General features: G+C 38.8%; 1 protein-coding gene across 1 annotated transcript in view; it reads right to left on the reverse strand.

Annotated features, from left to right (window-relative positions):
• Positions 1-4,659: 4,659 nt before the first annotated feature.
• Positions 4,660-27,017, reverse strand: part of COL19A1 (collagen type XIX alpha 1 chain) — a gene marked incomplete at its 5' end in the record, with an annotated part of 182,861 nt that continues 160,503 nt past the window's right edge. The window contains 10 exons of the mRNA XM_080617064.1: positions 4,660-5,183; positions 5,379-5,456; positions 12,489-12,644; positions 14,942-15,008; positions 15,863-16,033; positions 21,435-21,479; positions 21,633-21,668; positions 23,277-23,339; positions 23,451-23,495; positions 25,609-25,653. Coding sequence (XP_080473190.1) covers positions 5,047-5,183; positions 5,379-5,456; positions 12,489-12,644; positions 14,942-15,008; positions 15,863-16,033; positions 21,435-21,479; positions 21,633-21,668; positions 23,277-23,339; positions 23,451-23,495; positions 25,609-25,653 — 843 coding nt within the window. The 3' untranslated portion in view covers positions 4,660-5,046. The remainder of the gene's footprint in view (positions 5,184-5,378; positions 5,457-12,488; positions 12,645-14,941; positions 15,009-15,862; positions 16,034-21,434; positions 21,480-21,632; positions 21,669-23,276; positions 23,340-23,450; positions 23,496-25,608; positions 25,654-27,017) is intronic.

Here is a 27,017-nt window from a genome sequence, read left to right on the forward strand (position 1 = left end):
GAAACATTTCCATTTCCACCAGAATCCTATTTCACATGTAAATGGCCACATAATAACGTAAAAGGCAATTTTCTATCCACTTAATACATTTCTATTGAACTGAACCTTAAATGTTTCAAACCAGAAATATAATGAAGGAGAGCAACCAGTTGGCACATACTGTGATTCATTCAGTGATAGCTGCGTATCATTCAGAAATGAAAGAAAACAGTAAAAATAAGGCATGTCATTGAAAACCCGTCAAACATACTGACTGGAGATAGAATATATTTACAATAAAACAGCAGTAAATAATTAAATGCATTCATGTTTCTAGAACACCTGACTTGGAGATAAAACTGTTAAAAGACATGTAGACTACATTCTTTTTAGCTACGAACTTAGTTTGCTCTACATTCTGTGATGTTTGTTAGCAATTAATATTTGAAACCCAAATTTCCTTAAGGTATTGTGAAGCCTGAGTTTTCCACTTAAAACACCAGCCATGGAAAAATCACGGATAAACTTGTTCTCTGTGGCCTACACTCATGTATATAGAGATGGATTTAAAGATCCATTCAGTAGTATGTAGTGGACATAAGAAGTTTCAAGGAAAATTTGTATTATTCAGTATAGCCAGAATCTAACAAAAACATGACTAAAAAATCCTCAAGCCAAAACTGGTTTGATTTCCGAGACACTTATCATGTTCTAATATGTCATGTTAGAGCAGCGGTTCTAGTGCATTGGCAAAAGGCAAAATTAGGGGCTGGCTTTACGTAGTATATTTGGAGAAACAAGTTTACAAAATGGTTGTTTAGCCGATGGGGTTTTTACAAGACTTTCATATAAACCTTACAGGGAAAGAAGAAAATAACTGAGTGTACACTGACATAAAGAACAGTATTTCACCCATGTGAAAAAAAAGCAGCGTCAAAATATTGTGTGAATACCCATTAATTTAAAAAATACACTTATTTATCAAAGCTGTGCATATCTAACATCTGTCATAATCCACAATCATAAAACATAAAGGAAGGATGGATGATACAATTGATCCTGTTTCTGTATCACAGTGCTCTTTCAGCATTGAAACCAAATCCAGTTTAAGACAAAAATATTGGTTCTTAAAATATCTCACTAGGCTGCACTGCTACTCAATCACACAAAGTGTGCTATTATAATTGTTATTAACATAGCAGGCTTCCTGCTCCCCTAGAGACAAACATCATTACAGGGGACAAAAATGATGCCTGAAAGAGGGGCATACCAGTACTGCATGTTCTTCCGTAGCACATATATATACAAAACACAAATAAGATCTAAGCAATGTTACCTGAAAATAACTACCCAAGAAAGGTGGTGTTTCTGTAAATACCACCATGCAAAAACAAGCGGATTTTAACAACAAAAAAAAAGGTCAGGCTCAAAACCAAAATCAGAAACACTGACTTGTGCTGAGCGTCTACAGGCACTGGGTCATTTCCTGGGCTGCTGCGTTAAGCCTGGGCTTTAGCCTTCGCACTGAAAAGACGTGTGGAACTCCACCGTGTGGACAAAAGGAGGTATGAGGCAGCCTCAGGAAAGTTTCCCTCTTACCAAGTTTATTACCTCCTTCAGGAAAACCGAGCAGTTCTGTGCATAGCTATTTGAAGAAAATCCTAACACTTTCTTAGTTGGTGATAAAGCAACTTGCCATAAAATATAATAGCCTGACCCTGAACTAGAACAAAGCTTAGAGAGCCTTTAGGAAGCTTTAAAACATATTGTCCAAGATACTTCAGTTCAAAGTCCTGTTGTACATAAGCATTCCCAAATCATAAAAAGACCTTATCTACTGGAAAAAAACAATCCCCTGTGTTTAGCTCCTTGTGGTGCTTACTGCAGCACAGACTGATCAAAACGGATACAAAACTGATACAACAAATTGCAAGATAGATGAGCAACTCTCTGCCCTCCCTGGCCCTTTCTCCAAAACTAAGACATCATCAGCCTGTAACTGCAAAGAAACTTTTGGGGCCAAACCTGAAACCCACGCAGAAGCATGCTTCAAGCTACATTCCGCTTTCAGTTCTAAAGATACAGAGTAGGAGCAAGCCAGTGTGAAGTTAAACTGGGATTAACTCTGCTCTAGCCCACTGAAGAATATGGCATCTTTAAAAAGGTATGGAGATAGCCCCTAGGAAAAAAATACCCGTTTTCTCAACGAGAAAATTAAAGTAGGCTTTTAGCAAAATAAAAAATAACACAACAAGATAATTACCAACGTTACCTGCAAACCAACTGAAAGTGTTCAAATACATTTTAAAAAGACCTTTAGATTTGAGCCTATAAAAAGAAAAAGGCATCTGTAAGAAACATAGATGAAAAAATAAAACTTCTTCAAATATAAAAAGTGTTCTACTTTCTGATAAATTCAAGTAAATTAACATACAGCAACTGCATCTGGCAAATACCAGACGCTGGGTTTCTGCTAGCTAAAAGCCCCAAAATATACAGATACCACTTAATGCGGCTCAGTACTTTATGTACAGCCTTCCAGGACGGGGCTGCTTGGAAACCTCTCAGTCACGTGGACACTCTTCACAAGACAGCACCCTTTTGATATTATCACAGAAAAAGAAGTTTAAAATTAACTTATGAAGTAAAAAAAACCCCAGAGTTTATATTTTTACATTATTGGAATTACTAGAGAAGGAAAATGAAATGGATGAAAAAACGTTCAAGCAAGATACCTGACCAGCAGTTCATTTGACTGAATGCAAAACAGTATGTGGGGCCTGCCCATTTGCTGGTGTATATACACGGATATACACATTGGTGCAAGGCCCCTGGCTTTACTGGCTGGGCTGGCAGACCTGTGGCCTGGACAGCAGTAGGTGCCTCAGGACAGGTAAGAACTCAGTTTCAAGCCACCTCACCAACTCCCAGTGTTAGCATAGCTATGGCACTCTGAGGACCAGATCGGCAAATGTGAGCAACACCACAGAGCAAACCATGGGCACAGGAGGTCTGGAACAGGAGTAGAGTGGTCTGAGCTAGGCACAGGCAGGACTGCTTGCTACAAATGCACCTTTGTCCTGGTGGGATGGGTGCTCACCACCTGCAGAGCAGAGGACATGCTGGCCTAGAGAAGGGGCAGTTACTGCCTCCCAAGGGATGAGCAGGAAAGATGTGAGGACTGTGGTTCACCCGTGGGCTTTGACCTGTCCGTCCCCATCCTCCTGAGGAAAAGACTAAGCACCCTGACCCCTTCAAGGGGTCCCCAGCTGCAGGGCATTTTATAGCTGGCAGATTCCCTTCAGGAGATGGTTTTATGGTAGCCACAGGCTTCCTGCTGTCCTTTCTGCTGCGCTTTCTGTTGCTCTTTCCTGTCCCGGGGATTTACTCTCAGCCTTCCTTCTCTGTTTAGTTAAACATCTTTGCTTGTGGCAAGCACCTTCTTCCCTCCAACATGTCAAGTAGGTATGTTTTTCCTCTTTGAAACCCTACCTGAAGGCTTGCCTGTGCTCCTCAGCTACATCAGTTAACTCTACCACCTCTTGCACTCATCTTGCTCCTCTGGCCCGGGTGCAACTGCTGGGAACTCTGTTCAGAATAAATGACAATGTGTTTCCTTTTTTTTTCTTTCTTTTTCAAAGACAGCCACCAGTCATTTCTAACTGTTTCTAAGCAAAACCCAGAAGTCAGTCAGATTCATGTCTCACTACAGCTTCTCTGGAACTCAGCACTTCCAATTTGGGGACACTTCCCTGGCAGCACAAGCGTGTAGTCACCAAAACCACTTCCCTGACTGACATGGGAGAAAATGACTGGCTGCCTGATGATGGGGCAAGAGCCCTCAGTACTGCTTGTGTATGAACTTATTTTGAGGTTTTGGGTTACAGGTGTCCATGTTCTTGCAATAGCACCTTCACTTCTTATTGCACTGTACCAACTTCCATAGGACTAATCCTCATAATCAGGAGTGAAACTTTAACCAACCCTCCTTCCTCCTTTTCAGAATCAGCCTCTGCGTGATCAATTTTCCCCATCGTTTCTTTTGCTCAACCATTTGAGCCCTACAGGACTTGACTTACACTTTGTTGTTTTCTTCTTCACGGACATCTGGTCCTGTAGGATTTACTGATGCCTGCAAACTGCACACAGTCATGCTCTCTGTAGCACTTTTCCAAGAGGGTTTTGCATTTTCTCCAACTTTCCCTTGAACTCAGTAATTTTAGAACCTGTGAGTTTTACGTTCTACTGTTTCCACTCAAGCTTATTTTGGCACATTATTATTGGAGGAGGAAGAGGAAAACTGTGCCACCAGTAAGATTAGAGGCTTGTGAAGTTCCTTCTTTTGACTGTCTCACTCTGTACCCACAGCCCTCTGTTGAGACCACATCCAGTCAGGAGTGATGCTTCTCAGGGCTACACATGACAATTTTCCAGTCAGTCTGAAGGGATGGGATTAGAGAGATCATAAACATGTCTTCGTTTCCTTCTTTGACGTCTAGGAAGTGACTGAAACGATGGGTAGTGCTGGTGGTGTAAGACACAGAACTGGTTCAGAAGGTGTGCTGGAGCCTCTTCAAGGGACATGGACGTTTAGCCTGTACAGAGTTCCCAGTGCTTCAGCTTATGTCCTGCATTTGCCATGAACATGTATGCTTTGAAACTTCAGAAATGCATTTTTGCACTTAAACTTACCACCAGCAAGAAAAACAAAGCCAGCTTACATGCTGAGGCATATATACTGTCTTAAGTTACAATAAAATATCCTTTCTTTGAAGAAAGAAGCTTACAAAAATTTTTTAGGCCTATTTTCTCCTCTAAGCAAAATAAATATGAGAATCAAAACACATGGAATGCATGCTGGAAAAATATCAGTCATAATTTCATAATTATGACACTGCAAATAACATAGAAAAAGGCTCAATTCTGTGCCTTATAAATTATCCATATGCCACGCAGTGTCAAGAAAAAAAAAAAAAGATAAAATGCACCAAATATCTCAAAGATTAAATTAACTCATTAAGAGGAGTGAAAAGTGACTGTGAATCCAAGTGTCTAGGGAAGAAGTGTTTATTTTCCACCGGTGCGTGACCGAGTCTGTGATATGTGGTAATAGCAATCTGCTGGATTGCACCTCCCATTGGGTCCAGCTGGCCCCTGTGGTCCGGGTAAGCCTGGTGTTCCTGGTGGGCCAGGCAGGCCAGTAGCTGGTAAAACAAAGTCAGAATTAGCAGAGTCCTTGCCAGATCATGTGCAGTACCCTGCATTTCATCGCTGCACACCAGCTCATCTGCGACAAGGCAGGTGGGTCTGACTTCACGCCACAACTAATCACGAAAACCAGGAGAAAAGCCCAGTAGTTCATAAACAACAAAAGCAGAAATAAATCTGGAGACTTGTACCTGCAGGGCCAGGTGGTCCAGGGTTACCAAGCAGTCCAATTCCAGGCTCGCCTCTTTCCCCTTTCTGTCCTCTATAACCTACACAGAATAAAGATATGAAAATAAGAGAATCCTCTTATTATAAACAGTGATCTGCCATATATCATGTTGCCAGGAAATTATTAAGACAAATGTCACTGGGAAAACACATGCTCACTTTATTTTCTGATATTGGTATTTTTTTTCCGAGACAACCCTTGTAAGTTCCTTTTGGAAAATATGATCTTTTCTAGCAGTGACCATTGCACCCTCTGCCAGAGGACCCTCACTGTGTTCACTAGCCAGATCTTTCCCACAGATTTTAAGTTACATTCTTGAAGATCCTTTAATAAAGAACAAAATGTGTATTCTGCTCCAGTGTTACCTGTTTGACAAAGTGAGGAAAGCATCAACCCAAAGGCCATCTAGAGTCTGACCAGCCCTTCTGTGGTAGCCCACAAACTGAGCAAGACTTCGCCCTTTCCACTCTACATGAATCTTTATGTCAGTGCTTTTTAGAAAGTACGCTGATAGTTGTATGCTTAGATATTCCCCCTTATGCAAAAGAAGACCCGTTCCCCTTCCAGTGTTACACAGCTGCCATCACATGGACTGAGCTTGTGCAGACTTAAGGTTCTAGTATCCAAGGCCTACTTTGATCCAAGTAGCTGTGTATTGCTAACAAGGGGAGGTTACTAATTATACTGAGAATATTTCAGTCCATTTTCTTCACAGGCCATAGCTTTGTATTTATCTAAACAGCTTTCATCTTCTAAGATGCTGCAACTCATATCTAACCCCTGTTTCTTTTTCCTTAAATTGTTTGTAAAACATTTTATTAGTTGAAAACACTCTGTCTGCTTTAGAACAAAACACTGGTGGCTATCACTATAACCTTTTCCTTAAGATTTCAAGTTAAGAATACATCTAGAAATGTACCTTTTCTGTTTAGACCATGCCATTTACATAGGACAGAGGATGAAGGTATTTTTAAAGGAACAAGGGTGACACCTGCCACAATTCTTTACTTTAAAAGGGGTTATAAGGAAACTCTCTTTTCTCCCAACACCGCAGATGTTGGCCTGTAAGGTGATATATGTTGAAGGTTAATTTGCCAACTCCTGGTGACATTTGGAATTAAACTTGTTCTGCATCAGAAACCAATATATTTTCACTGTCATGTATGCCATACAATAAACCTCCTCTTGTGAAGAGCTGTAACTTAGTTTGAATTAAAAGAGCCACGGCTGGGTAGACAGCATAGTGGTATCAATCCACCTGATGTCTTCTGAAGATTAATGGGCACTGGCAGATGGATGGCAAAGGTTGTCTTGTACTGCAGTTTGTTGCAATGCTGGTACTTTACAGGACAATCCAGAAGGAAACTATTATAAGAGCATGGGTACCAATTCAGGGTTGTTACAACAGCCACAATGCAGTTGGAATGGTACACTGAATATGCAAGCTTTCTGTTAAACATAAGCTCATTATACACTTCGGTAGAAAGTCTTATTTTCTATTGCAATCATTCTAGGTTTCAAAACAGAGCATCAATTATCTTACCCTTTTCTCAGGACCCCAACAAGGAAATTAAAGTGAAGCAAAACCATTAGAAAACACATGCAGAATGGCATGCATCACATAACAAAAAGCTCACAGAGAAATGAAATTCATATTAATCATGCATTCTGGTCACTAAGTTGTGTTAAGTAGAATTGTACAAGGCATATATGCACACAAGCTATAAAGACACAGAAGAGGGAACATGCAGGTGTATGTGTTCAATTGTGAATCTTGATTTTGCTCTTTGATGACCATAGTAGAATTTATAACTACATTAAGTTGGTTTGCTCTAAAAATGTTGTGTAGCACACAAGCAGTAGTTGCTAATGTTTGAGAAGCCCAATCATACAACCACAGGATCTATTACATTTACTATTTATTATATATGTTTCTTAATTTACATTAGATAGTTACAGTACATTTCTCACTACAAACCCAGTTCATTGCAATTTTTAAAAGTAGTGCAGCCACTAATCATTTGTTTTGCTTTTCTTTAGTTATGGGGAAAAGAGAGAAATCACATTCAAGATATATCACATTTACAATCTCCATGATAATCATTACTGTAGGTATCTGAGACATCAGAATTGAAGAGAGGCTGAGAGAAGACTGAAAGATTTTGTAAATGCCACTGGAATTCAAAACAATATGGAAAAAAACCCACTACAATTGGAAAAGGGCAGCCTGACAATGAAAATACACGATCCAGGGTAGTCTAAACAATTACTTGCTGTATCTGAATACACTTGCAAAGCTGTAGTTTGTAGTTCTGATGACAAGTTTAATACAAATATTCCCAGATATCTTAAACTAAATATGCTTTATTTAACAGGGTGTAAGCTAGTAAACAGGCTTATATGTAAACAATCTGAACAATGTAATATGTAAATCTGGCAGGAAAATATTTGATTTTTAATGAGGTATCTTTCGCTCAGAAATAGGGCCATGATTATACTTCTGGAGGATAATATCACCTTCTCTCTGGGCTTAAAGTGACAAACTCATACACAGTCAATGGAAAATATTACTGTACATGTAAATCAGATTTAGATTTTAATTATTTTTAATGTAAAGGCACATATAAGATATTGTCTATTTTTACTGGTAGAATTACAATTCCAGTAAGAGGTATCTGTTTAATCAAAAAGGTAACTGTTTTAGCAAAGTCTTTCACTTGGGTTCCAGAAGCTTTGCTGTGATTTCTGCAACCCAAAATTTTTGGTATGTAAATATGTACCCAGTGTGGGTAGTACAGTAAACAGCAGCAATATATAGCAAGTATGTGTTTAAATGGAAAAGCTTTATTTTGCTCACAGATGAATGGTGATAGCTAAAATACAGATCTCCGTTTGGTGCTTTCTACAAACATCACAGTCAGAAACATCACTACCACAACATCCTCAGCTCTACGTGGAAACCACAGAATGGTTTGGGTTGGAAGAGACCTTAAAGATCATCTAGTTCCAAAACCTCTGCCATGGGAAGGGACACCTTCCACTAGACCAGGTTGCTCAAAATTCCATCCAGCCCACCACTTCCAGGGATGGGGCAGCCACAGTTTCTCTGGGCAACCTGTGCCAGTGTCTCACCACCCTCACAGTAAAGAACTTCTTCATAATATCTAATCTAAATCTCCTCTCTTCCAGTTTAAAGCCATTCCTTGTCCGGTCACGACATGCCCTTGTAAAAAGTCCCTCTGCAGATTATTTGTAAGGCCCCCTTTAAGCATTGGAAGCTGCTCTAAGGTCTCCCTGGAGCCTTCTCTTCTCCAGGCTGAACAACATAACTTCTCTCAGCCTGTCTCCATAGGAGAGGTTGCTCCAGCCCTCTGATCATCTTTGTGTACTCCTCTGGACTCACTCCAACAGGTCCATGTCCTTCTTATGGTTGGGGCCTCAGAGCTGAACACAGTACAGAAGTCAATGTCTATGAACTTGGAGGTAAAAAGTTCTCTCGATTAAACTGCTCCAAAAGGTATTCCACTGATATCATGGAGACCCTCTTCCATTCACTGTATCAATAATGCAGCACCTGAAACTAGCATGCCAAGTATCTAGAGAAATCTGAGGTTCTTTAATACAAATGAGGCAAACACCTTATCATGACAAGGCATGATGAGACAGAAGTTTATCTGCTATGTTTTACTGTGCAAATACTCTGCATTCATAAAAACAAACAAATAAAAAGGAACAGGAAGGGTGCTAAAAGCAAGCCCTCTCATCCAGCCTTCATATTCTGCATTCCTTCTGTGTGTTATAGCTCTCCCAGCTAAGAGGTGGTAGCTGGGTTTCAAATCAAAGTGAAACAGGTTAACTTCACCCTCCTCAGCAAAGAATATTTTACAGGAAGTCATGCTTGAAACCAGTGCAGTTATTTCAGAAGACTGTGTCTGAGCAACATCTACTACAGTGAGTTTCTGACATCAGCCAACCTGACATCATACTCCACTCCACATGCTCCCACCATACAAAATTAATGAGACTAAACTAAGAGACTAAAGTTTTACAACAGATTAGCAATGAAAATAAAGTACTTTCAGTATTCATCGCTTGACTTTTTTTTTTTTCCTCAGCTGCTGATTCCTTCAGGCTACCATGAGTTATGAAGACCTACAAAACACTAGTTTCCTTTATTTGATAGAAACAGTGAAGTTTAACTAGATGAAATCTTACTTTCTCTATTGAGAAAAAAACCCAACAGTCATATTAACATAAAAGATCTCTGGATTACAAAATTCATTTACTATTACAGTTTTAAAAATTCAAGTCAATGGAATTAGTAGATCTAGATCCTCTAACACATGACAAGCTGACTGAATACTCGCAAGTGGATGACATTGCTATAGCTTGTCTATAAACTGTTGAAATAAACTTCATGTTTCTCTATGAAACAGTAGCATCCTTTAAAACTGATACAGAGTAAACAAGTTCCTCTGCTCCCCCTTAAACAGATGGTGTACATTTCACTGGTGACACTGCCTCACAGTATCAGCTTGCTGATGTATGTGTCATAGGTTATTTTATTAAAAATGAAGAAATATGTATATAAATCTTCCAATCACTATTATATAAAGTATGTTTAAATACCAACTGTATGTTTCATAATTCAAGTTGTAATTCTTTGTTGTTTTTTGATTGCATGCTATACTTTTATTGTGACCATCCTATGAAATAAAAATTATTTGCACCTGAACCACTGGGAAGTACCTGAGAACACACCTTGCTGAAGGCCAGCAGGGACCAGTCCTGAGCTTTTTTAGAAATTAATGACTTTATGCCCATGAGCCTAGCAGTTCCTTAAATAGAATTTCTGAAGGCAACACCAACACTTCCAAAAGTTAGTACTTATGTTTTCTGCCTCTGGGCTTGACCCCTACCTATTGTTTCGCTGTGCAGGAGGCTCTTGTGGAATCCAGCCAGGTGATACCAGATCAGTTCCTGAGGGAACTGGCACCAAAATGAAGGTGTATGGAGGAGCTCCTGCAAAGCTGAAAGTGAAGTTAAGCACCTCTTCAGGTGCACAGTGACACCTGCCTTTCCCACTGGCTGTCTCTAGCAGTCTCTCTGCTCAGCGTGCAGCATCACAAACAGGCTCTGGAGGCGGTCACAGAGGTCCTGTTAATTGCTCTCCAAACCCATCTACTTCTTTTCACTTGCTGTATGGGGCAAGCAATTGTTTCACTCTGCCAGCCCAGAAGTGTATTACTGCAATCACCAAAACCCTGGAGTTGGCAATCTGGGCTACACCAAAGTGAGAAATAATAAGGAATATCTGTCAGCCAATGCTAAATCTGTATTACGACTTGGACATATGTGCACACAGCATGCTACCTCGATGGTCTCAGCCACACATGCACGTAACATGCTTCTCCAAGCTGTCTTGTCTGCTACGTCTTTGTGTATGGCTGAATATAAGCTGGAATATAGAAGGATACTTTCTAACCTGCTCTGAGACTTGAATTTCTTTTACTGTTGGCACAAAGCAGTAACACTCACAGGCACAACCGTGAAAGGCATGAAGGACGTTTGTAAGTGTGCTTCTCTCACAGGACTATCTCTTACTTGGAGTGTAAAAAGGAGGCAAGACAAATTTTTGGTTTTCTTTCCTTGGATGTATAATTTCAGATATCTTTTGATGTATCAGAGAATTAAATGCTTCTCACTTAGGTTACCTTTTACTAATCAAAAAAGAGTATTGAGCATATCAGTAAAATAAAAGGAAATCCTGCATACATGGGCACTACTTTTACTTAAGTATAAGGCATGAAAAAGCAGATTTTTTTTTTCAAGCATAGCTATCACCTTTACTCTTGATGCTCGCTAGCTGGAAATGAAGCCTAGTACAAAGTTTCGCTTTCCAGAAGCATCTTGGACTATCCACCACAAACATCATCATTGAACAATCTGGCACTGACATTGAAGTTGACCATTTACAGTAATCTGAATATTTAGGTAAAGAAGAAGTCAGTGTTGCAAGATTCTAAGCCTTTTATTGTTCTCCTTGATCCTTTATTCTTGTTCTTCTCATTCTGAGCTCATCACATTTTTCAAGCTTCTCTCAGGGGTTTGCGCTTATCAGTGTTAGTAATTCTTTATTCTTCTTATAGCTTTAGGATCCACACATCTTCAGCTTTACTCTCATGTTCTTCATTCCAGTCTGCCTTGCTCTGACTCCAGAGCAGACCAAACTAACAAAAGATAATAAAGAACTACCTACAGATAAACTGCAAATTAAATATTACCCACCCACAAAATATTATTAATCAATAAATCCTTTTTTCCTCTTATTCTGTTCTCCTCTTCCTTTTAATCTCTGAGAGGCTGACTCTACAGTAGGTCACAGCTACAATAAGCCTGGATTCCTTAAGTGAATTTTGCACTAAAAGACAGTTCAGTGAAACAAGAGTCCTACACTGTCCAAACGCAATGTAAAAGTTACCATTTGGGGTATAGAGAAAAGCTCATTACTCTGAAACTGATTTATGAGAATAAGTTACTTCACTGTAAGAAGAATTAATGTGGTAATATTTATTTTTTCACTGTTTCTTAAAGAATATTTGCCTTCAGTTCTTCCTCCCCTGTGTTGCCTCAGTATCATTACTGAGAGCACTCCGACTGGAGATCAAATTTTGTTTCTTAAATAAGATGGTCTCTCAATATGGAACAAGATCTAAATAGCTATGTTAGAGTGATGGCAGTTTTTATTCCTTGTTAAGGTTTTTTGGAGGGAAAAAAAAAAACCCCAAACTGATACAGTAGTCTAGATACCTGTCAGCTTTAGATATCTGTCAGTAATTAAGTGCATCACTTATTAGAATAAAATGCACTGATTAGGAGTTTTTAATCAGTAAAATCCACACATTTACTATGGGTTAATATTTAGATCTAGTCTGGAAAAACATAAGTACAGTTTTAAAAGTTAATCATTAGGAAGCTAGATGAGTAATCCTGCCTTATTTAATAATCATCAGCAAGTGTATAAAGATTTCAATATACACTTCATAGGAACATTTGTTTTTTTAATTCCTACCTTGTATTCCACGTTCTCCTGGTGGCCCTGGCAAACCGTCCTTTCCTGGTGGCCCCGGTAACCCATCTTTTCCTGGGGGCCCTGGTTTTCCATGCGCTTGGGAGGCAAGCATTGCAGCAGGCAGCTTCAGCTGGGATACAAACTGAGCCATCCTTTCTTCATTAACAAAGGACACAAAAAAAAGTGGTTAAGAAATCTGCTTGCAAAGTACGGGAAAATAAATGAACCCCAGCGCTCCAGGTAAAGTGTTTAATCCTTCTAAACGTCAAGGTATTAAGTGTTCCTATGAGTAGAGGCCTACAGTTCCACCTTTAGACTCATGTTTGAGTCTTTATGCTTTGAAATAATCTGAACAAATTTGTACTAAAGTATCTATTACCACTCTCTTTTACTAATGTATTCCAATATTTCAAATAACTTCTGACTCATGGAAGTAGTTAAAATACACGAACACAGAATAATTAGTATTTAACACCCCTATAAAGGGCTACCTTGTATGTTTGTAACTCACAGTAAATTGCAAATTAGAGTTTAAATACTGCAAATTCCAAGTTCTTGGAACATGCTGAATCCTTGAAAAAAGTTGCAAAAAAATCCATGTAAGTGCTCAGCAAACATTATTAATTGCAGAGATTTCAGCATGAACCGTTTAAACTGGTGGAATAAAGTGCATTTCTTAACATTTCAGTGTTCCTTAGAGGTAGACAAAATAGGCACTAACCTTGAATCTGTCTCATTTATACTGGATTAAAAAACTTAACTAAGTATTTCACAATTTAGCAGGTATTTAATGTGGTGGAGTTTCAGGAGTGGGCATCAAACAGAAAATAACAGTTGATAGAAAATAGGCAAAGTGAAACAAAGCCAGAAGATATGTGGGATCACTAATGAGGTGTAGAAAATGGAATAGCTATAAAGATGAAAGCCAACATTCCTTGTAGGCAGGACACTGTTTAATATTTTATTTTTATGAATAGAACTACTTGTTACCATTCCATTTGAATGGGAAGAAGTAACTTCAGCCAACAAAATGCTTTGGAATACATAGTAGGTTGAACTCTTAAGGGGTAGCGGTCTGGGGAAGGGTGAAAATACACAAAATGATAGCCTCGTTCTAAAGTGAAAAACTGCCTGGACAGTTTAAAAAGTCTCAAGCTTTATGTGATTTCTTTTATCCCTGAAAGATAAAAGGTTTTGTATCCACAAATAATAATGACAAAATATCTAAGCATATTGCAGACATAAGAAAAGGGGAAGAAAAATACCTCCTTTTCAGAGTAAGGACACACCTCAGAAAGATTATGTAGTACAAAGGCCATGACTTGCCATGCTTTAAGCCCAGGCCGTAAATTAGAACCATGCAGTCCACTTCCCCCCCACCCCCACCTTTCTTCCCTCCGCTCCTGGAGGGATGGGGAGGAGAATCAAAAGAATGTAGCTCCCACGGGTTGAGATAAGAACAGTTTAATAACTAAGGTATAACACAAATCACTACTGCTACCACCAATAGTAATAATGATAAAGGAAATAACAAGGAAGAGAATACAACCGCTCGCTGACCGGTACCTCGCCCCCACCCCACAGTGATCCAGCCCTTCCGGGCGACTCCCAGTTCTACATCCTGGGCATGACGTGCTGTGGTATGGAATACCTCTTTGGCTAGTTTGGGTCAGGTGTCCTGTCCCTGCTTCCTCCTGGCTTCCCCTCCTCACTGGCAGAGCATGAGACTCACAAAGTCCTTGGTCAGGGTAAACATTCTGACCAGCAACCAAAAGCATCAGCTTTATCAGTATTATTTCCAGGCCGAAAGTCAAAACCACAGCGCTGCCCCAGCTACTAAGAAGGAGAAAAACTGACTGCTGCTGCTGAACCCAGGACATGACTGAATCTGGTACTTGCCTAAAATTATGCCAGAAGATGGTGGTCTGCAAGGGAGCTTTGGAGCACAGCAGGGATGTTTGCTGAAAATGCACAGCAGTTTAGACCTGCATGACTGAAAGCTATCAAGCCTTTCTCTCATTTGGAGAGTCATCCACTAAGTGGCTAAAATAATTAGATCTTTCTATTGTCTCCTCTTTAATAAATCTTCAGTGTCTTGACGATACATTGTAGATACCTATGCATCTGCAATAGTATATGATACATACATGTATCTAAAATGATACATACATACATTTGCTATTATGATTTGGAACAGACTACCTGTAAATGCTAATCTTCTACAGAATTAAATACTTTGTTAACAGATACTGTAATTTATAACTGTTTGAACACAGTTATATTAAGTAGACTTAAACAGCAACTAAATATAGCTACAGCAACAAAGCAGCTGCCAAATGCAACATAAGTTACATGACATGTAAAGAAATGCATATAAAGGCTGTAAGGGATGTAAAACATTTAGAAGGCAATTTAAGATTTATGTTTAGTTGTGTAATACTTCATTTTCTTACCTTCAAAAACCTTAAGAACTTCTTGTTTGATGTATTTTTTTATTTCTTCTAGTGAAACTGTATCAGCCTGATGAGGAAAAGAAAAGGTGATATGTATCAGAAGAAAACACAGAGGGCACTTTATAATGATACAAGAATAATAATAAAAAAAAGGCAGAAAGTATCATTTAAAATGCAAAGCTTTTCCAAAAATTAAATATTTTAATGTGTTTGTGTTATTTACTTAACTGCTAAGGTCACTGTATTGTGAATACATTATAATTCTATAAAGACTACTAATACCATATAGTGGAAGAGGTACTTCCAAACTGTCAAGATTATCAGCATGTTATGTGTAGCAAAATTGATTCTCCTAGACAGCAAGGATGCCCAGTGACACCACTATGATATACTTGCCTTTGCCATAGCATTTGCCAGCTTCTCACCCCCTCTAAGGACTAACTGCTTTGAGGCACAGCTGACTAACTAGAACTGCATCACAAGACCAATAACTTTCCTGGAAAAGTTTTTTTGAGCTTTATCCTATCTGACTGAGAGTAAAAAGAACTCATAACATCGATTTGTGTCTGTGTGCACATGGGGACAAACCAAGATATCTACAACTGGCATGCAGCATTTTGCTGACTTTTTAAATGTTGATTTTTCTTTTATTAAGAATCATTTGTCTTTGCCTCATTTTCCCTCTCAGTTGCAAAGACTTAAACTTGAACTGTTAAGCTTATGAAAAACTTGAAAATTAATGATATTGAGTAACTATATTGATTTTTCAGGAGCTAAAGAAATAAATAATTAAAGTTTAAAGAGATATCTTAGTTTTTCTAATACTGTTGTATTTCTTGTTTGAATTTCCACTGCTCAGCACATGCTACCTTCAAATAATCTGAATTCACTGACAACCAAAGAAAACTTGTATTTACTTACTAGAAACCCTGGGGGTCCTGGAGAACCCGGGGGACCTTGATGGCCTGGTGATCCTGGATAGCCTCTGTCTCCTGGGGGCCCAACAGGTCCCACATCCCCCTTTTCTCCTGATGGGCCAGGTTTCCCTCGTTCACCTTGTGGACCTCTGTCTCCTGGAATACCCTGATCTCCCTGTGTAAAATAAAAGCAGAAAGAAAATCATTGCACACAGTGGAAAAAAATGAGAAAAGCCACCCAAGAGAAAATTCTTCCCTGTTTAGAAACAGTTTTTATGAGTAATGCAAGGAAGCTTATTTTACAGGATAACCCTTGTTTCTGAAAACACAGCAAGTAATATTTTGTTTTGTTACACTTCCAATGTTGAAGTAAATGACAAAGAAATTAGCTTGACTCTGTAACCTACTTTTCAAGGACAGAACTTTGGTGCAGATAGTTTATAGCCCTTCTACAAGGATTTAGAAATATCAAATATGGTACAGGTAGAATTCACATGCCCAAATTTCCCAGGCATAAGGCATCAAGATTCTTCTGTAACTTTCCCTATAAGCCTGATATTTTATTTCTACATGTACACAGAATTTCAGTTAATCAAAGAAACGACAAATACACAAATCTATAACAAGTGAATTCCTTACAAACAAAATTAATTAGATGTCAGTGTTCTGGCCACCAACTTCTATCATGGGTGAGATGGCATTTGTTTTATTTGTGAGAAATTAAATCTTTCATAGTCACTTAATGCATTAGCTATTAGGTCACTGAAGTACAGCTGTGGTGTCGAGTGCCACAAGTCACACATTCAGATCATTAATGAACAGCTGGCAGTTCTTAAGGATCACTGACTGCCCTTGAAGCTTCCCTTAAACTGAAGTTAAGCTCCACCATGAGCAGCAAACAGCATCAATAACTGACTACATCATTAATAGCTAAATCCAGAATCTACATTTATGAAGGGTGAATGAATGGAATTAATTGCATTCTTAATCTACAGCTTCTTAAGTCATATTTACATGACATGTAAAGATTGAAAAAGAAAGAAAGAAAGGTAAGGATACAAGTAGGAGGTTGTATAACATTTTTATCACCTATCTGTCCTCCAAACTGTATGATTTACAGTGAGTTGGAGCTTATTATTGACTATAACTAAGCTTCACTACAAAATCCATTATAACTTGTGAGGTTTTACTGCATTAACTGAAACCATAACACATTCCCAAGTGGAGTTTGAATTGCCCTCAGTAAGAGTGCAGAGGCTCTGAACTCTGAAAGTCTATTGCAAGAAAAAAAAAATCCACAAGTGTCAAAATCTGAGACCTCATCATGTCATACTTACACTTTTAACCTCCATGGTGGGTTAACTTTGGCTGCCTGCCACATACCCACCAAGCTGCTCTCTCACTCCCCCTCCTCAACAAGATAGGGAGAAAATGAGATTAAAAACTTGTAAGCCAAGATCAGGACAGGGAGATCACTCATCAATTACTGACAGGGTAACGGAAAATTAATTTAATTTATTGAGAATTAATAACAGAACAGGATAGTGAGAGCTTCCCCTCAACCCACTCCCTTTCTTCCCAAGCTCAACTTCACTCCTCACTCTTCTATCTCCTCTCCCTGAGCGATTCAGTGAGATGAGGAATGTGGGTTGTAGTCAGTCCTTAACACTTCATCTTGGCTGTTCCTTCTTTCTTACATTTTTCTCCTACTCCAGTGTGGGGTCTTTCCCATGGGAGATCGTCCTTCATGAACTACTTAAGCATGAGTCCTTCCAATCAGGGGCAGTTCCTCAGGAATGGACTGCCCCAGTATGGATTCCCCATGGGACACAGTTTCTGCCTGAAAACCTGCTCCTGTGTGGGCTCCACTCCATGGGCTGCAGGTCCTGCCAGGAACCTGCTCCAGTGTGGGTTCTCCATTGGCTGCAACCTCCTTCAGGGCACATCCACCTGCTCCAGCATAGGTTTCTCCATGAGCTGCAGGATGGATATCTGCTTCACCATGGACCTACATGGACTGCAGAGTGACAACCTGCCTTCATCAGGATCTTCTCCAGTCTGCAGGGAATCTGCTCCAGCACCTGGAGTACCACTTTCCTCCTTCTTCACTGACATTGGTGTCTGCAGAGTTGTTTCTCTCATATTTTCTCACTGCTCTCTTCCAGCTGTTGTGCAGCACTTTTTATCCTTTCTATCACACAGGCAGTACCAGTGTCACTCCTGGCCCCAGCTTTGGCCAGCAAAGGATCTGTCTTGGAGCCATCTGGAATCGGCTCTGTCTGACATACCGGTGGCAGCTCATTGCATCTTCTTGCAGAAACCACCCCTGTAGCCTCCTTATTTCCAACACCTTGCCAGGTAAACACAATACAACCTGTCAAACTGCTAACATGATCCTATTCAAGGAAGCCAGTGCGACACAGAAACAATCTCAATGTGATTACATTTATTGTGTGTCTCTTAAAAGACCTATCCTGCCAATACTGCTGACACCTGATTTCCAGTTTTATTTTCTGGACATTAATATCTCAGTTTAAACTCTAAATATGCAGCATATGAATTATTTCCAACAAACACATAGCTAATTTAGCTTTTTGGTAGAAGACAGACAAGATATGATGTAATACCTAAGACAACTGAAACCCCTGTCAAAGAACTTCCAAATTTTCACCAGTTGGTGGGAGCAGGAAAGGTAATGTATGTGTATTTGGGGTACTGAAAGAGTAATGTCTGATGGAAAAGGCATATCTTTCCAGGTTTCTATAAACTAAGATTTATAGGAAGAAGTGTTCTGTCTTATACAGCTATGGTATCAGCACATGTATTGCTACATCTTGACAAATTCAGGGCACAGGAAAGATTCTAAGCAGAATTTTTGTAGTCTGCAGGGAAGAGGCTCTTTCCTGGCCTTAAACAAAGTTTTTGCAACCAGTCTCTATCTCCTACTTCACTCACAGCAACCTGAAACATTATAAAATTGAAGAAAACCTTCTGTTTCACCCTATGTTTCTGTAAAATTGGAAAGAGGTACAGTATTTAATATAATGTTTAGTTTAGACCACACACACACATGCATGAATCCACATGTATAAATAAATGTCTGAAGATTACTATACTTACAAGAAGCCTTCATTAAAAGCATATTAAGGCATAACTATATACATAAAATTTCCCACGTTTACGACCCTGCAGAGTAGGCATGGATAGCATTTCTACTAGAAATAAAGATGTAGGTTTCTCTAAGTCCCCAGTGCTATGGCAATGTGAAGCTGATCCTGGAATTAGTTTTCTTCTAAATGATTCCCATTTTACAGTCTCCCAGTGTGTAGGAGGCAGATCAAATACTACAGCCACTTTTCAAAGAAGTGCTTTCCTAACTGCCTCCAGTGTTTTGTGTTCGGAAGAAGCTCCTAGTAAAAATTCATTAAACTAGGTCATGTTTTCCTCTGGTTCCTCTTTAAACTCTCCTTCATTATGAATTGTACAAAAACCGGGTAGCACATTTATGTTTTGCAAGCTCTGCCTACAGTGCTAATTTATTCAATCCTTATCCTTTCTAGTGCTCTCCCATCTCTTGCACTTAATCATGTATTAAATTCCGTGCAGAATAAACTATTGCTTTCCCTGGGTTTCTACATGCTGTAGCTGATCAAGGTATGCAGACAATAGCAGTAAAGGAGCCAGCCACAAGTACTTTAATCTGTTGCTGAAGTGACTTGAAAGACATATTTCTGATTCGTATAAACTACATGTTTTCAACTGGTTTGTCATTTGGTTTATAAAGTAGTAATAACAGCAGTGTTTAGTCACTCAAAGGATGTGCAAGATTATTTCAGCTGAGGCAATGGCTTCTTTCTTACAATGATTCTAGAAGGATATACTTATATTAGGCATGAAAATCTCATGAGCCTTATTCTGTCATTCCAATTTTGATGCTTCTTTTTTCTGTAATTGCAACAGCTGATCTCAAACTGAAGGAGTATGCTATACAGCAGAAATAATAATGGCTGCAAGAGAATACTGACTTTCTGTTATTTTCTGTAATCATTGCAATCTCTTTCACAGACGCAGGTCTGTAATACCTGATCCAGAGGGGGAAAATAAAAATCAACTTCAACTCCCCCACTGATCTCCTATCTGAGATGCAAACTTCTGCTGTGTATTACCTGATCTCCTCTTGTTTTCCACAAACCAATTTTTTTCCTGAAGAATTGTAAGGAACAACTGGCAGCTGTCTGAAAACTGTACTGAGGCATTGCATTAGGCATTTATATAGCTTTCATGTTATAAAAGATTGTGAGAGATTCTGATTATCACTTGAGACAAAAATACTTATGGAAATTGATTAATTTTTAATCATGTATCTATATATTTATTTTATGTATACATATGTGCATATATATATATATATATATTTCTCTGTACAAAGAGAGCTAGCTCATGACACATTTTGCCAGTGATCCCAGAAGTGAGAGCAGATTCAGGTATCTGTGACCTCTCTGAGAAGAAGCATATATCCACATTTACATCTATACCTGCAGGTACATGTGTGTATGTATGTATTCTATCACCAATGACACTGGAATAAATACATCCTCTTCTCTTATCCATAAGTTTCCCAAGTTTCACTCTGACGAAGCAAGCTAAGGCTGTGTCTCTGTCTCTTACAGACTTCTCCAACATTCTCCTCTCTGTCAGTATGTTTTAAGGTCATGCACTCAAAAGTTCAGCCTCCTCTTCTGGTTGTACGTGCACAGTTCTATTTGCAGGGCATTCAGATAGGTTGACACTGAGAACGTCAAGGTTGAGCAGTGTAATTCAGTACACAGTAGGTGGCACAAAAGAAGGCTCTTACAATTAATTAGTGTCCTTCAAGGCAGAAACAGAACATTGAAAAGGTCAGTTGTCATATGGGATAGTTGTTGTAATAATGGTTAAAACCTCATATGTCCTCAGTGTCATAAAGTAGCATTTCCTTTTCCAGATTACACAGGGAGGTGCTTTTCTGATTCATCAAATAAATGCAGTATCAACTGGATTAGGATATGAAGACTTTAGTAACGTTGTAACAGGAGCAGTGTATGCACTGGGATTTTCTTTGCTGTAGCAAAATAAAGATCATCTCTCCTCTCCTATAATGATTCTTGCCCATCATGACCTTCTTACCACGAACAGAAAAGTTTAAGCATTTTGGGAACCAAAAAGGTATTGCACTGGCATTCCTGCTGCCCAAGTGCAACAAGGTTGTTTTATACGAAATGTGATTTGTGGTTGTGACATACAAAGATCCCAGGGATGATGACGGGGAAAGCTTTATAGCTTTTGCAAAGTCTGATGGCATCACAACAGGATTAGCTACTTTCCACTTTTCAACCTATTGATCTATTTACACTGTCCAGGCCAACTGTTTTAGAAAGTCTATGAAATGTGTTTTTCCTCTAAATGCAGAAGCCAATTCAACTCTCATTCCTAAAAGACTGCTTGAAGTTTGCAAAGAATTAATTTCTTGGTTTTTCCTGATGAGGTGCTCAGATGCCCAGTAAAAAGACAAAAAATTATTGAAACAAGGGACTTACACGTTCTCCTTTGGGTCCTCTGTCTCCTGGTCTCCCCACAGCACCCTGGAAAATTGTTTTGAAAAAAGATAAAAGTATCGGTTAAAGGTATTTTAGCATGTTCATCTGTTAGCAGAACTGAAAGCAACTTCTGTGATTAACAGCTATGATACCCATCAAGAATAAAATACACTACTATGCAAAAGAATGTTTTCCTACCGGAGGACCTGGCAATCCATCTTTTCCATTGATTCCCTATTAAAACAAACAATTTTTAATCAATATGCTTATGAATATGAATTTTAAAAATACGAAGGGTAAAGCTGTGTTTAGTGATGGTACCAGTACATATTTTGAAGCTACAGAGGCAGCAGTTTGTGTAGTTGCAATATAGAAATAGTCTTGAGATGTGAAATAAAAGAGCTCAGCACAATACTTAAGTGCAAGCACATTGAATTGGAGCTGAGAGCAGATAAAAAGATTAAAAGTCTTCAGCATCAAGATGTGCACCAGCTTTAATGAGCACACAACTTTAAATGACAAGATATATGGAAATTCTCCAAATGTGGAATATGGACCTGTACACACACTTTTCCAATCCCAGCTAATACAACCATAGAAGAGATTTTTCTTATTCTAGATGTTAGCCTTTATGCCCTATTACTCTTCTCTTACAAATTATGCCTTAACAGTAAGTGGCCAGATCCATTCTTTGGTCCTTAGCAGCTGTGGCACACTACAGCTTCAGCATCCTGGGCTAAATATAGAATCATAGTATCATAGAATAGTTAGGGTCGGAAAGGATCTTCCTTCTCAAAAAAGAGGGTATTCTCATTTCCTTCTGGAAACAGTCCCAGGCCCACCTTGTCCCCTAAACTGGCTAGGTGACTGAGAGTTCTAGTTGGCATGGCCAAAATAATGTCAGAGAGTATGTTAGCAATAGCAAAATGCCAGAAAATTGCAAGATATATGCTCTGGCACTGTTTAATTTACTAGGATATACACAAATCTGCATGTGCAGCAAATTCACTACTGTTTCACCCAGTGAGAAAGGAGGACTGGCATAAGCAAAGACATCAGGAATATTTCCTTCCCTCTCATACTGCAAGCTTGAAGTTTGCACAGATTAGGCACCTAGGGCCAATTTGCTGCTGAAGTTACAGAAGTTGTCTCTTCTTTCAAGACAGAAGCATGATGTGGAGATATGCTAACAAACTGAAATGGTCTGCCCTTGCTTCTCCCCCAGACACCAAGCTTTGAGGGAAGATGAAGAGTTCTGCACTATCCTAGCCAAACCGCTTCTAGAATATAAACTAGGTTGTTTTAAACCAGCTCAGGCAGCGCTGCCTAAACAGCTGCCACACTTTTATTAAATAAAGAGGTCAGATAGGCCTATCCTAAGTGAACAGCAAATGCTTCAGCTGCAGTGCCACATCACCTGTATACAGAAGAGTTACCAAGTTTATTCAGAGTAATGAGGCACACACTTTTCTATCTGAACTGAAACTAAGAACTTAATTTGTCACCCTATCCTTCATCTCCCCTTCATAGACTGTGCTGAGTGTCTGGGTTAATTTCTCCTTTTGAAAAAATACAAGAGGATCCTTTAAGTCAACAGGATCCAAAGGACCCTCACATGAGGCCTTTAAAGGCAACTTCTCAGTAACATTAAACATTGAAACATCACAACACCAGAAATTCTTGACTGGATGGTTAATATTGAGCACTGTAGCTCTAAGCATACTTCAGATGTTACCTAGCCTAAAACAAAGCAGGGTGTAATCTCATTTCTTTTGTAACTTCTAATAAATTAAGATGCATTCTGTTGTAATGAGCACATATATTCAATATAATATTGCTTACTGGTTTTCCTTGTGGCCCTTCTGGCCCGGGGAAGCCGATATCTCCTATAGGGCCCCTTTCACCCTAAGAAAGAAGAAAACACACCTATAAATTTGCATGTAAATCTTGCATTCAGTGTTTGAAATATTTGTGTATTATCATAAGAATTCAGAATTAATTCAAATCTGTACTTACAGGTTCCCCTGGCATCCCTGGGGACCCAGGAGATCCCGGCTTTCCCTGCAAAACAGAACATTAAAAATTCAAATTACTAGGAAACAAAATGTAATTTTTCTTAGGTCAAAAATAAGAGGATATATATTTGAGTGAAATATTCACGTTACTGCTCATTACATGCTTAAAGAGCGGGAACAGAAATATTTTACCAGATATTTTAGTATTTGTGTCATGTTAATCTGGCTCTTGTGTACAACATAACTTGGTCTTCTTTACCCTTCCTGAATACTGAAATAGTGTTTTCATGAAATTTTCTTTTGCAACACCTTGATTTCTTTCTTGAGAAGTCAGATCAAAGTTTATCACTGTATATATGATATCAAGATTTTTTTCCTTCAGGTACTTACTAGTCCTGATTTTTTTAAAGTGCATTACTGACTCTTGCAAATTTTCTTCAAGATCTTTCTTGGCCACTTTTATTGTCAGTTTATGTTCGGCCTGCCAGAATTCACAATCCTTTCCCATCATATCATTTAGATGGTGATTTTAAATGATGCTTTGTTTTTAATAACCTACCTGGTTCAGCCAGACAAGAATCTATTACCTTGAATCTACATTGTCCAGAAACATCCTTAGACCTGATCCTCAGCTGACTTGTTCAAGTGAGGGATCTAACACATCAGTGCCAGTGACAACTTCAGGAACAACAGAACTGAGGATAGTTGCTGAGGAAGTAGGCACTGGTGGCACCTCTTGCAGAATTTCAATCCAAGCTTCCGTGATAATCCCACTCAGCAAAAAGCCCAAAGCTAAAATGAGAATCTTATATTCCCAAATGGGAAAAAGGTTCCATTACTTAATCTAGGAAATAATGCCAGGCAAGGAGGACAAATTCTCTTCCAGTAAGATACATGGATATATTTCAAAAAATCTTCCTAGACTACTAAAAAATATTGTGGTTCATATATCTATTTGTTAATTAAAACTGCTTAGCATAAAATGTTAAAGCAAGTAATTTATTCCAGTGGATTTTGTTAGGATTAAATCTAATTAAAAGAACACAACTCCATCAGCAATAAAGGGAACTCATTCAATTTTTTATATCCAGCTAGGATAGAGGGCAACAAGACTATGTCTTGTAACATATCCAGTGGAAAATACACAGAGAATGAACAATTGTGATAATCCTAACCCACTACTGCATTATTGATTCACAGCATGAAATATATATTTCAGAGCAACAAACTTAGAAACTTACATGGACTACAAAACTCAGAGAAATACTCCTCTTTTCCCCTTAAATGTTCCATTTTACATTGTTTTAGAAGAACTTAACTAAATCAAGCTGTTTAGGCTGATGTTCTTTCTTGGAACTCACAGTAAATAGACTAAATCAGTGGCTAATGGAAATGGGCATAGACTATTTATCTCGCAAAGCACATTTATAATTTAAAACCAGCTCCTGAATGGATTGGTAGCTGCCTAAATTTAATAATAAATGTATTTGCATATAAATAACTCCATACTGCCTCCTGAAATATGGATACAATTTTTTATTAAACTGTGAATGCAATCTAAAGAAAAGTTGTCTTCATTTCCTTTAGGAACACAAATGAGTAATTATAATTTCAATTTATCATTAGTTACATTTGCTTTCACCTACAACAGTTTCTGGATGACTTTCATAAACTTCTCTGAATACCGCATGTAAATAGCTGACAAGGCATTCCCTTAAAGCAAATGTTATATCTACTTGATATGCAGATCCTTGTGGATCGCAATAACTAATGCTCTTAATATTTCTTTGTGACAGAAAGATAGTCAGAAATTTGTGCATGCTCAGGAACACAGAAAATGTTTTTAACTATATTAAACTAAGGCAATAAGAATCTCATATGCTTTCTTAAGTAAGCACATGCAGCTTCAAATTCCAGCTTTATCATGTATTCACACCATTCCCACCTATCATTTTTATAATAATATGAACCCTCAGTGGTATTAAAACTCTAATCTCTTTAGGAAAAACACATAATTTTCATACCTGCCTATAAAGAATTAGCCAAGCGCTCGTGTTCCACAAACAGCGATTGAGATTACAGCTCAGCACCTTGCCTGACCTGTTTTTTAGCAGGTCAAGCAAAAGGAAAATTGAGTTTTCATTAATGAATACACATACCGGTGTCCCTGCTACTCCTGGCATGCCAGCTTGTCCCCGGTCACCCTGAAGAAAAGATAAATCTACACGTAAATGGTAATGCTTAAACCAGACGTTTGTTTGTGGATTCCCATTAAAACCTGAGGAAGGATTATTCAGTAAATTGCAAATGAGGACAGGAGCCAGGCTGTGCTAAATGCGAACATTTAGCTCTGCCACCATCTCACTTTACAGATTGAAGCAAGTAACATAAATCTTTTGTTTAGGTTCTCTTGTGTAATGTCATAATTTCCATGCTATCCCTCTTATATTCTGCTTGAGGCCTTCCTTGAAAAGGGACAGAAAGTCCCTGACTTATCTGTAGTTTTCCAAATAATTATAATTTGTGATCATGACAATGTACAGAATTCACATAGGGTAATTCACTATCAGATCAACATCCCCATATTTAAGATATATCTTTCAATGAAGTTTTTGCCTCCCTGCTACTTGGTCCTCCATTTCCTGCAAGTTGACAACTTCAAGTTGCTTGTGTTATGGTCCTTTCAGGGCAAAGTTTCTCCTTTTAGCATACACTACCTTCATCCATGCTTTAAGCTAAGACAATGGCTTTTGTGCTGGAGCTGATGAAATATGGGCACAAATTCATATTTATCTCTTGAGAGAACAATAACCCAAAGCAGACAGATGTTGCTCACCAGTGGTAAAACCTGACCCAGTGAGATTTTTTTTTAAAGGTTGGACCAGATGATCCTTGAGGTCCCTTCCAACCTGGTATTTTATGATTCTATGATACGACTTGCCAGAATCTCCTGCTGACATGTTTTGGTCTGTAACACTACACTCTGCTAGTGAAACGTTGCTTAAAATTTACAAAAAAACCCCATGCTCCTAGTTTCTATAATCACAGAATCATAGAATAGTTGGGGTTGGAAAGGACTTCAGGATCATCCAGTTCCAACCACCCTGCCATGGGCAGGGACACCTCACACTAAACCATGCCACCCAAGGCCTCATCCAGCCTGGCCTTGGACACTGCCAGGGATGGAGCATTCACAACCTCCCTGGGCAACCCATTCCAGTGCCTCACCACCCTCACAGTAAAGAATTTCTTCCTTAGATCCAATCTAAACTTCCCCTGTTTAAGTTTGAACCCGTTACCGCTTGTCCCATCACTACAGTTAGAAAAGCCATACTAACTGGACAACATTTTATGAGATGAGTTTATGTTACCTATAGCTGTTTTGCAAAAGCTCCACCAACACAGCTATATCCACAGCAGCCATCTTCTTCTGTGCAGAAAAGCCCAAGGAGATGCTGGGATTTCTGGTTTCTGTTTTTATAACTAATGCTGATGTGTCATTCTCATAACTTTGTTCAGGTAGTGCAATGATAATGCTGGTAATTGGAAACACTTTACTCCATTACAC

The sequence above is a fragment of the Psittacula echo genome, assembly GCF_963264785.1.
Source record: "Psittacula echo genome assembly, chromosome: 4".
Classification (NCBI taxonomy): domain Eukaryota; kingdom Metazoa; phylum Chordata; class Aves; order Psittaciformes; family Psittacidae; genus Psittacula; species Psittacula echo.